This window comes from Sinocyclocheilus grahami, unplaced genomic scaffold (assembly GCF_001515645.1).
Source record: "Sinocyclocheilus grahami isolate Dianchi unplaced genomic scaffold, SAMN03320097.WGS_v1.1 scaffold216.1, whole genome shotgun sequence".
Classification (NCBI taxonomy): domain Eukaryota; kingdom Metazoa; phylum Chordata; class Actinopteri; order Cypriniformes; family Cyprinidae; genus Sinocyclocheilus; species Sinocyclocheilus grahami.
In genome coordinates this window covers 554,699-567,182 of record NW_015505395.1, presented here as the reverse complement: position 1 = coordinate 567,182, position 12,484 = coordinate 554,699, and the positions used below count along the sequence as shown (strand labels likewise).

Sequence of the window (12,484 nt, the reverse complement as noted above, 5' to 3'; positions counted from 1 at the left end):
TCTCTCTCTCTCTCTCTTTCTCTTTCTCTCTCTCTCTCTCACCCATCACCCGTGCTGATTGGTTTCCCGCAAAGATAATTACAGGCCAGATCTGATCCGGTGAATGACATGGACCGGAATGAGCTCTCGCCCGGTTCGGATGTTGCCACGACGAAGAAAGCGGCCCATAAGAGCGCCGCGTACCACTGCACCGGGAACAGCACCGCCAAGAGTTGCCTGGAGTCCAACTCTGATGCCGCCGGGTCGAACCTGAAACCCAATCACGTCGCCATGGAGGAGACGGACGACGCGGAGAAGGAATCCAAGTTTCAGCATCCGCGGCTGAGAAGAGCAGGAGGAGGGAGCAGCATCCAGATTAAGAGCTGCGCACCGGGAGGAGGAGGAGGAGGAGGCGCGTGCAGGAGCTCCACTTCCACTGACGCGCGCCCGGGTGATGCTGATGCTGCTGATGCTGCTGCTGCGGGTCGCCACGACACCGTTAAGGGCGGAGGAGGAGAAGGCAAAGCGTCTACCGTAGTGGCCACCGTGACGGTAGAGGCTTGTAATGCTGCCGAGGGTGACGGCAATCCTTCAGCACCGCTTTCCAGCATGAAATGCAACAAGAACGGGGAGTGCAGGCGGGACTCCGGCACCGGGAGCCTCCGGTCCATCATGTCCAAGCCGGACGGGAGCAAGCGGGCAGCGTGCAATTCAATGACCAGCGTGGACGCGGCCAGCACGCAGGGGCAAGACGCCTCGAACCCCGGGGTCCCGGAGAAGAAGGATTCCAGAGTGTCCTTTTCCAACGCCTCCAGTAGGAAAGCCTCGTCCTCCATCCACGGCGGGCAGCAGCCCCGGAACTCGGTGACCTTCCTCAAATCCGAGGATGGAGCTCAGGAGGACGGCGAGACGCGGGGCAGCCAGGCGAGCTTCATGCAGCGGCAGTTCAGCAGCATGTTGCAGCCCGGGGTCAATAAATTCTCCCTGCGCATGTACGGGAGCCAGAAGGCGGTGGAGAAGGAGCAGGAGCGCGTGAAATCGGCGGGCAACTGGATCATTCACCCCTACAGCGACTTCAGGTAAGAGCTTCTGCTTGGAGAAACTTTGCACGAGAATATGGCATCTAAGGACCAAATTTGACCCATTAATGAATCAGGCATCCAAAAGTATGTGTGTGTATGTGTGTTTTTTCTTTTTAAATTTTGGAACATTTAAACAATATTTAAGGTGCATGAGAGAGTTTTAAGATCTGCACTATTAGTGACATTGAGCATCAGGTTTTATTTATGTCAGCTCCATTACTGCCGTCAATAAAGCAACAGATGTTCTCAAATTGATGCTAATGATGACATTTTTAGCATTTGTATTAATAATAAAAGGACCTACAATAATGTACAGTATTTGAAAAAGAATGTGTGTTTTGAACATTAAAGCATGTCAACATATTCTGTTACACCAAATACACAAAATAATGATCTTTAAAATAGCATCATATGACCCCTTTAAATAAATGTCCTCACAAAGCACTTTCCACAATTTGGCCCTCAAAAGCCATTAAAACTTATACACACACTTCCAAAAAAAAAAGATGCATTTTTTTTTATCGTATTATCCTCTTATAACTGAGGGATGTAATCTGACCATGCTATTGTTATGGTTATAAAAAGAAAAACAAAAAAAACATAGCATTGTGATTTTTGCCCATACACATTGTGGCACATAAGCATTTTTGTTCATGCTGAGTTAGATTTATTTCTACCTGACTAGATAACGATGTGAGGCCATAAGCAATTTTGTCTAGTAGATATCATGCTGAATTATATTTCAAGATAATCGCATTCATTCAGGTCACCTCACGATCATATAAAGCATATATCTCAAGGCTTTAAAATGTTGAAGCATTAACCTCAATAAATACAATTAAGACGTGCCAAACTTTCAGTCAAGTGTTAGTCTACAGATGGTCATGCTGTCATGCATTATGTCTGTATCAGTGAGGAACATCATTTCAGCACCACAGTCAGTCTGGACTCAAAATGTTTAGCATGCTATGAAAACTACTGGATGACTCTTTACATGGTTTGCATTGCTTGAGGTTCATGCATCAGGTTGCATTTGACATTTATGCAACGTGAGTATTATTCATTGTAACTTTCAATGATTATGTTGGATGCAGATCACTGAATGCTGCAGTACTTGTGCTTATGTGGTTTAATCTGGCACTTTTTGTTTCATTTCACTTCATTGAGACTTCATCAGATAATAGACAAATATTGTTGATGATGAAAATATGCATGCAATTTCTGCAATTAGTCAAGCTATGCAATAACATGCACATGTCTGTATCATTTTGCATCGTCTCCATAGAAAACCTGAAACTGATGCATATTTATTTCAATACTCCCACTCCATTCAAAGTCATCTTGACATATCAAATACCCTCAACACAGAGCCGATCAGCTGTGCAAACCTTGCGGAAAGAAGCTGCCATTGTGTACGAGTTGCATCAGTCTCCAGTTATGAGTCAGCATGCACCTTAGCGCGCTCTGCTGTGACCTTGAGTTGCACACGTGTGCGAGCACCACGTGGAAACGGATCACATCCGCTCCACGCAGACCTTTATTTCAGACCCTCAGGAATAGACTTACACCAGTCACAGCCGTGTGAGACTCTCAGATATCAGGGGTCTTCTGTGGTTTTCGACACTCTTGCACTTTTTACAAGGTCACTATAAAGCATTCTCTGCAGCACGTTGTAATGCATTGTTGCATGCATCTTTGCAATGCTAATGTTATAGATTTTTTTTAGTGTTGTTTTCAAAACAAACCTGTTTAATGTACCTTATCTCGGTGACATGCATAGTGCAATGCATTATAATGTAGAGTTTTACCATAATAATCCTTATAAATATGTAATATTTACATCAGAAATGTTCACATTGGACCAAGACATTTGTGTTCTTTTCCTGCTATTTTCATCTGGAAATATGGGAGATGTGTGCTTTTGCTATTTATTATGCTGAATTTTCTAAATTTTGAGATTTCTGGAATAACGTCTTCCTCTTGCATAGCAAATGGTTTATGCATTTACATGATGCATGCAAAATGTTAATAGCACTGAATTCTGATTTATATTGTAATACTTTTGTGCATGTAAACAGAGTCCTTGTAAACTATTAATGTTATTAACCTCGTAAATATACAAACTAGAACATCATCCCAGGGTTTACAAATGTACAGAAGTAAAATCACATAAACTTACCACTTACTACAGAGTAAAGATGGCGTTAGATAAAGCCAATTTCTTTTCTTTCTCTCTTGCAGGTTCTACTGGGATTTCACCATGCTTCTCTTCATGGTGGGCAACCTGATCATTATTCCTGTCGGCATCACCTTCTTCAAAGATGAGACGACCACGCCGTGGATCATCTTCAATGTGATCTCCGACACCTTCTTCCTCATGGACCTGGTGCTCAACTTCCGCACGGGCATCATTATCGAGGACAATTCCGACATCATCCTGGACCCCAAGACCATCAAGAAGAAGTACCTGAAGACCTGGTTTATTGTGGACTTTGTCTCGTCCATTCCGGTGGATTATATCTTCCTGATCGTGGAGAAGGGCATAGACTCGGAGGTGTATAAGACGGCGCGAGCCCTGAGGATTGTGCGTTTCACTAAAATCCTGAGTTTGCTGAGGCTGCTGCGTCTCTCCCGGCTTATCCGCTACATTCACCAGTGGGAAGAGGTACGTCAACAGTCACCACCACAGTCTATATATATACCCCATCAAATGCATATACACAAAGAGCCATATACAGTATATCATATCTTTTAGCTATGGAACCACATTTCCACCATACAAGAAAACCATGCTTTGGCAAATTATAATTATGACATAAAGTAATTAAAGTCGAAATGATGAGATAAAAGGTCATAGTTATGACACATGTCAGAAATGATGAGGTCATAATTGACATAAAACAGTCAGAAATTATGAGATAAAAAGTAAATTGAGATAAAAAGTCAAAATTATGATGTAAAAGTAATTTATGACGTAAAAAGTCATAATCATGAGATAAAAACTCTTATGACATCAAAAGCAAACATTATGAGATAATTATGACATAAAAAGTTGAAATTGAGATAAAAAGTAAATTGAGATAAAAATTAAATTATGGCGTAAGTGTCGATATGACAAATAGTTAAAATTGAGATCTGAAAATCTCAAAAATCTGCGTAATTATGACAAAAACAGTTATGACATAAGTTATAATTATGAGATAAAACTCTTATGACATTAAAAGTGAACATTATAAGATGAAAAGTCAAAATTATTAAATAAAAGTCATAATTATATAAAACTTTATCTCATAATATTGGCTTTTTGAAATTTGACTTTCATAATTATGATTTACCAAAGCATGACTTTTTTTCTCATTTGGCTAACCATATGATCTTAATATTTTTAAAATTATTTACACTACGAGTACACAATGTTTTAACGAATGTGGTTTGCTACGTAACCACATACAGGTATTAAAAACTGCATCGACTCCAGCGCAATCTCTGCATGCTCTGTACAATATCTGAATGAAAAATGAGCATGGAGGGTTATTCTCCTGGTAGACACAAATGAACTGTGGATGTTTAGACGTGCTCAACAGAAATAGAGGACGTGAAGGGTGCGGAGATGTGCCAGTCCCAGTTGGCACAGTTGAACCATGGGCCTACCGGGCCAAAACCACTCAGATATTGCTCTTTTATACCTTTAATGGAGTGACAGATCTTTTTTCTGTATTATGATGTACACCTGAGTGCATTTTTGCATAAGAAAGAAAAAAGTGTTGGGTGGGGATTTTGTTCTAATGCATCAGTTGTTGATTGGGTGTTGAGATGTGGGCGTGGCGCAGGCAGATGAATGTGAGCCGGCAGGGGCAGGGTTTAAGATGAACTGATCAGAGAAGCTCCAGTTATGACATTTTGATTCAACATTACGAGGTCAAAGCATTTAAAAAAAAATGAAACATGCACGGATTAATTGTTCACAACAAGTTCAGTAAAATGCATTTAGAAAACAGACTTTAAGGATCAGCTTTGTCCCGGATTTTCTTCTAAAATCCTTAGGAGAAATAAATGTATACACACATTTTTGACATATTGAAACATACAGCAAAAGTACAGAGCAGCATATTTTGTCTTTGATGAGAAATATGTGAGTTCTGTGTCCTTTAATTGAAGACTTTGGATTCTTGGTGTGCTGGGCTCTTTTTCTAGGAGAAACATCTGAGAAGCAAAAGTCTCTCATTAAATCTGATGTAATCTTCTTGCTGTCCAGGAGAAACAGTTGATATTACAGAAATGTTGTTTCGGATTTTTCTGTCCTATGGGTGCAGAGCCCTGCCGAGAGCAGATGGGGACTTTAACACTGATTAGTTGATCACAAACGTGTTGATGGTTGTCTTGTCAAAGTCCAGACAGACTCAAGCGGAGTTCTGACGGCTCTTTGAAACAGTTCAGTCACACTTTTGTCTCTAATTAAAACTGCGTGTCAAAGCCTCCGTCAGTCAATGAGTTCCTGAATCGATGTGGATGGGGCTCTTGACTGGACATCACTGTGTTTGGAAAATAAGTTGATATATGTGATTTCTGCAATGATGTTGTTGACAATATGTAATTAAGCAACATCTGGACTGCTTAAAGTTGACAAAGTAGCATTTCAAATGTACAGTCTCTTCTGAGAAAGTGAATCAAAGTTATTATCTACTCATCTTGGATTTACAACGTTTTGATGTTTTTGAGAACAAGAGTCATTTTATGTTTGTTTGTTTTTGAGCATCAAAATTGGGCAAATATTTTTTATTTCTTTAGTTCTGTGAATTGATTTAAGATTGATTTTTTTTTGTCACCGCAAAACATCTCTGTGAGTGTCTTTTAAATTGTTTTCATAAAATTGTACATGACCATTTAAAAATTTGAGGCCAGTAAAATATATTTATTTTTTTGAATTCATACTTTTATTCAGCAAAAGATGCAAAGACATGTAAAGACATTTATAATGTTAAAAAATATATATATTTCAAATAAATGGTGTTCTTTTGAACTTTCTGTTCACCAAAGAATCCTGAAAAATAAAAATGCATGACGTTTCCCCACAAAAATATGAAGCAGCACAACTGCTTTCAACATTAATAATAATCAGGTATGTTTCAAATCATTCAAATCAATCAAATTCAGCTTTGATCACAGTAATAAATTATATTTTACAATATATTCATATAGAAAACAGTTCATTTAAATTGCAATAATATTTCACACTATTGCTGTTTTTACTGTATTTCCATCAAATAAATGCAGCCTTGGTGAGAGTAACATTAAAAATGTGTTCCTTTAGTGAAAATGACTATTTGTACTCATTAAGAAACATTAAGATATGTATATTTCTTCAGCTATATCATTCAGTCATAATAGAAACTGTCACAAAATAAAGATCTCAACTTAATAAATTCATTTGTTTCAAGACAAATAGTTGGTCTTAATTAACACGGACTCCTCAGTGCCACTAAAATCCCTAAATAATTAACACTTATTATGCTTCCAGTATGATAATCAGATACCCATTTAAAAAAATATATTAAGGGTCTTTCGCTTTGGATTATTTGGGATTACCACTGATGTGAGTTTAAACGTTCCCAGAGGTAATGCATTTTATTTGACCCGGAAAATAGTTTGTTCATTAAACACAAACATGAGTTAGACTGAACTCCTGTTGGTCATCAATAACTCCCTCCAGATCGAACAGAATAACCCCAGGTCTAGAGCACTGAAGTGCGATAGCTATCTTTTATCAATTAAGATGCTTCGGGTGGGCCGGCGTGCAGCTACTTTGCATAATTATGAGGTTGTGATTGGTAATTTGTCTGCAATATGCAATTAGACCAACGCTCAACAGAGACCTGCCGTGTTAACTTTCTGTTGGGCTCCTGTAGGAAACCAAACTGCGGTCAAGCCAGCCTCGGCTCAGAAATACACGGTCAAGCCAGCCGTGATTGAAATTAGTATGATTATGGTAATTTCAGGAACAAACACAAAGAGAACGCGCTTTCAGAGCGCTTTCCATTTATACGCCCAGAAATTAGAGATAATATAACAAGATGACATTCCTCAAGATTGTTTTGTACTTCTACTTTAAAGGGGTCATATGATGCGATTTCAATTGTTCCTTTCTCTTTGGAGTGTTACAAGCTCTTGGTGCATAAAGAAGATCTGTAAAGTTGCAAAGACTAAAGTTTCAAATCCAAAGAAATATTCTTTATAAAAGTTAAGAGTGCTGCCGTGTGTGACGCTGTGTCATTGTGAAAGCGAAACTACTTTGTTTGGCCTTCCAAAAGAGGACACAACTAGAAATCAGTGGTTAAGTTGTATTTACAACACTGTTCCTGAACACTTCAACCCAAAATATTCAGATGTGTGCAGCACATTTTATGGAGGACTGTTTCCTGATCCTGGGAGAGTAGACTACAATGCCGGCTGTTCTGACTCAAAGTTTTTTTTATATTTAAAGCAAGTTTTTTGGGCAGTGTAGAGTAGGGCTTGTTGTTTGTCATTTCTCCGATCACAAATACAGACATGGGTTTATGTCTACGCGGCGCGATGCAACGCAACGCGTAAAAAGACGGTACAAGTCATTATAATCCACAATTATGTCCCCACTGGATGCAACAAATGCCTCGTTTATAATGGGTTTTCATGTTTTTGAATCATCGCTCCGGCCGACAGGGCATCATCACAGTATGGTAAGGGGCGTAACATTTCCGTCACACGCTTGAGGTATTCGGCCAATCACAACACACTGGATAGCTGGCCAATCACAGCACACCTCACTTTTCAGACCGATGAGCTTTGTAAAAATCGACGTGTTTCAGAAAGGCGGGGCATAGAGGAGAAACAATAATGTACAGTATGTCGAAAATAATGTGTTTTTTTAACCTTAAACCACATAAACACATTTCATTACACCAAATACACAAAATAATGTTCTTTTTAGCAACATCATATGACCCCTTTACTATCCGTGTTATTTATTGGTGTCTTTGACGGTTGTGTGTACTATATTTTTCAAATCATTGTTTTATGTAGATGAGTTACATCGGGATTCGTAGAAAACAGAATAAATAAAGTATTTTTAAATAACTGAATTCTATTATATATAACTATTCTATCTGCAATCTAAAGTTCCTGCAAATGACCTCCTCTTAGAAAACGAGTTATCTAGATGGTTTAGCCTTAAATGTACAAATGTTTGCTTTTTCCTATAGCAACAAAAAGCGCCTACAAACAAGGCTCATTAAGTAAACCTAGAAACCTTGATTTTCATTATAGGTTCTTCATGTTTTGGTTTCTAAAGAAAAAGACAAAAAAGTTATTTGTGGACATTATTATTTTAGTGGATTTTTTTATTATTATTACAACACACATTTATTTCGGGAACACTTTACTGTTTGCTTTTAATTAGTTAACACTAGTTAATGCATCAGATATCATAAATTAATCATGAACAATTTGTACAGCATTTAGTAATTTTACAAATCTATTATTGTTCATTTTTATTTAATGTTCATTTGTAATGCTTTAACTAATGTTCATTTATACTTGAAATGTAATCGCTTGAAATGTTAAAAATGTATTAGTCTATGCACAAATTAATATACATATAATTAATAAATACTGTAGAAATTAGTTAATGATAACTAATACATTACCTAATTTTAATAAAACATATTGTAAAGTTCCTTTTTCCCCTATTTCTTAATAGCCAAATGTGTACTTTTTGTGTCTCTAGTGGCACCAAACTGAATTGCAAAAATAATCACTTTATTTATTTGAAGCAGAATTTTTTTTTTTCAACATTATAAATGTTTCTACTGTCACTTTTGGTTAATTTAATGCATCCTTAATTAATAAAAGTATAAATTTCTTAACCTGTCTTATGGTTTATAGCTATACAAATGTTTTTTTTTTGCAATCAGCATTTTATTTTAATATAAATGTTATAATTGTATATATTTAATTTCTTTGACGTTTTTTTGCCATCTCAGGTGCTTGTAAATGACGGTTCAGTGTTGATTAGACATCTAATTCAGCATTACGCTGCGGAGCTCTGCTGTAATTATATTATCCTTATGATTATTCGTTCTGAGTGCTGTTTTCTTTCACCTGGAAGAGCCACTTAATAAACTGAGATTTTTGAGTCAGATCAGTCCAAACAGAAAAATGAAGCTGTTGCATCAATAAGCATTTTGAATAGATTTGTTGCTATGGCAAACCAACCAGAGTCGCTCTGTGCATGTGAAGAAGGTAAACAAAGACACGCAATGGCTTAATATTACAGTAGATGAATGTTGAGAAGAAACACAGCTTGATCAGTCCAAGAGCTGCCCATTGAGACAGGTTTGTAAAATTACCAACAGTTTGTTTTGGTTTTATGTCCAATTTAGATACAACATCTGAATTGATGATGCCACAATGATGGACTGGTGTTGTATTTGATCTGCGAACAGTTTTACAGAAAAACAGTTTTACACACAATGCATGCAGACATACCTACCGTTTAAAAGTTTGGGGTTGTTTTTGAAAGAAGTCTCTTCTGCTCGCCAAGGCTGCATTTATTTGATCAAACATACAATAAAAACCGCAAAATTGTGAAATGTTATTTCAGTTTTCTATTGTAATATATTGTAAAATGTAATTCATTCCTATGATGCAAATCTGAATTTTCAGCATCATTACTCCAGTATTCAGTGTCGCATGATGCTTCAGAAATCATTCTAATATGCTGATTTGCTGCTCAAGAAACATTTCTGATTATTATCAAAACTTATTTGTAACATTATAAAGGTATTTACTGTCGCTTTTGACAAATATAATGCATCCTTGCTAAATAAAAGTATTAATTTCTTTTAAAAGGTCTGACCCCAAACTTTTAAAAGCCAGTGTAACGAAGCAGAATGTGGTCGTTGATATCTAGTTTATTTGATGCACTGCTGCAGCAAGGTCGATTGCCAGGACTGAGTTCTGTATCCTGCTCGACAGGAAGTAAAGCTCCTCTGCGCTCCAGCAAATCCCAGCTGTCCTCATGGAAACCAGATACGGGATCCAAATGGGAGCGAATCTCTTAGTTAGTGTTTGCACTGAAAACCGGCTCAAGAAATTGAGTTATACAGAGTGAATGAACAAATCATCATCTGAATCCCAGGCAAAGCAAAGGCACATTGTTGAAGTGAAACACAAACAATTGAAGTTAACTCTATAAAACTGGATTCGTTTGTGTTCTATATAGTAAATGAGTACTGATACAGTACTTGCCAAATGTTTGGAAACATGATTTTAAATGTTTTTAATGAAGACTCTTCTGCTCACCAAGGCTGCATTAATGCGCTCTAAAATACAGAAAAACACCAAAAATGTGAAATATTATTACAATTTAATATAGCTGTTTTCTGTTTAAATATATTGCAAAATGTAATTTATTCCTGTGATCAAAGCTGAATTTTCAGCATCATAACTCCAGTCTTCAGTGTCACATGATCCTTCAGAAATCATTCTAATATGATTTTTGTATATTAGTAAACAAATGCAATAATACGCTAGCTGATTAGCCTGTTTTCCTTCATTCATGATCCAAAGCTTCCTATTCAGATTATTCATCTTAAAAAAAAAAAAAGCTTTTGATGTGATTTATGGAGGCATATGTTCAGTTGGAGCTTCTCAGTGTCCGTGAGGCGTGTAGCAAGTGTCTCGCTGTGCAGTTGTCCGCTGGCTGATGGGCCGCTTTGAGCTGTAACAAATGTCCAATGTCTGATGGTCGTTTGAGGTTCGATGAGGCTCATTAATCATGGTAGGTTTTCAGGGCCTGAGTCAATGTTTCTACAAAGAGCAGGTCAATAGAAAAGCCTTTGAAGGATCGCTGAGCTCGATCCAGGAGCTGTGTTTGTGTTGTCTGATGGACTCTGTGAACATCAGTGTCGGGGAATGTTACTTTAAATTATGTGTTATATTATTGCATGACCAATGTTGTCAAATTGTTCTTTTTCATTTCATTGCATTGCAAAAGGCACAGTGCAAATCCATACATTATATATTTGTTGTCGTTGCAGACAACATTTTATTTTACTTTATTATTTTTTATTTTATTTTATTTTGATGCAAAAGGCAAAGTGCAAGTCCATACATCATCATTTGCTGCTGCTGTCAAACAGACAACTTAAAAAAAATATATATATTTTTTTTCCATGCATAACCACTAACACTAGTGAATACATTTACAACATGCTATTACTTGATAACAAAAATCAAATCGTACTTGTAAATTTCTCTTGAAGTGACTCTATGATGTTGCTAGATGCTGTCTCTCTGTTTATCCACTTTGATATTCTGTAGAGCATTGATGAAATATCTGCTTCGGAAAACAGGAAGAGAGAGGGATGAGAAGGAGACCTTTGGGTACATTTCAGCATGCACAGAGGTCTGATTAGCTACTTGCAAATGATCTTTCTCTTTCCACAAAGTAAACCCAGGAGGTTTCATGCGTAACTGCTGTTGGGCTTTAGACAAACCCTCTGGACAACCAAGTGCCAGAAAGTCAAATCTAAAAATCTACTGAACAAGCACTGTAATATATGGAGGAAATATGTGCAAAGCAAAGATTAACCCGCTTTTTTTTGTCAAAGTCAAGGTACATTTTTAATATAGAGCACATTTAAAACAATACATATTTACCAAAGTTCTTTACTCTGGCAATTTAGTCTCTCTCTCTCTCTCTCTCTCTCTCTCTCTCTCTCTCTCTCACACACACACACACACTCACACACACACACACATAGGCATGGGCCGGTATGAGATTTTGACGGTATGATATAACCGTAAGCAAAAATATCAAATATATTTTTTTTTTCCATGCATAACCACTAACACTAGTGAATACATTTACAACATGCTATTACTTGATAACAAAAATCAAATCGTACTTGTAAATTTCTCTTGAAGTGACTCTATGATGTTGCTAGATGCTGTCTCTCTGTTTATCCACTTTGATATTCTGTAGAGCATTGATGAAATATCTGCTTCGGAAAACAGGAAGAGAGAGGGATGAGAAGGAGACCTTTGGGTACATTTCAGCATGCACAGAGGTCTGATTAGCTACTTGCAAATGATCTTTCTCTTTCCACAAAGTAAACCCAGGAGGTTTCATGCGTAACTGCTGTTGGGCTTTAGACAAACCCTCTGGACAACCAAGTGCCAGAAAGTCAAATCTAAAAATCTACTGAACAAGCACTGTAATATATGGAGGAAATATGTGCAAAGCAAAGATTAACCCGCTTTTTTTTGTCAAAGTCAAGGTACATTTTTAATATAGAGCACATTTAAAACAATACATATTTACCAAAGTTCTTTACTCTGGCAATTTAGTCTCTCTCTCTCTCTCTCTCTCTCTCTCTCTCTCTCTC

General features: G+C 37.3%; 1 protein-coding gene across 1 annotated transcript in view; it reads left to right on the top strand.

The window, feature by feature from the left end:
- The first annotated feature begins 108 nt into the window (after window positions 1-108).
- The window catches only part of LOC107596267 (potassium/sodium hyperpolarization-activated cyclic nucleotide-gated channel 2-like), a 60,740-nt gene continuing 48,364 nt past the window's right edge, over window positions 109-12,484 (top strand). The window contains exons 1-2 of the mRNA XM_016286964.1: window positions 109-1,058; window positions 3,303-3,726. Coding sequence (XP_016142450.1) covers window positions 109-1,058; window positions 3,303-3,726 — 1,374 coding nt within the window. The remainder of the gene's footprint in view (window positions 1,059-3,302; window positions 3,727-12,484) is intronic.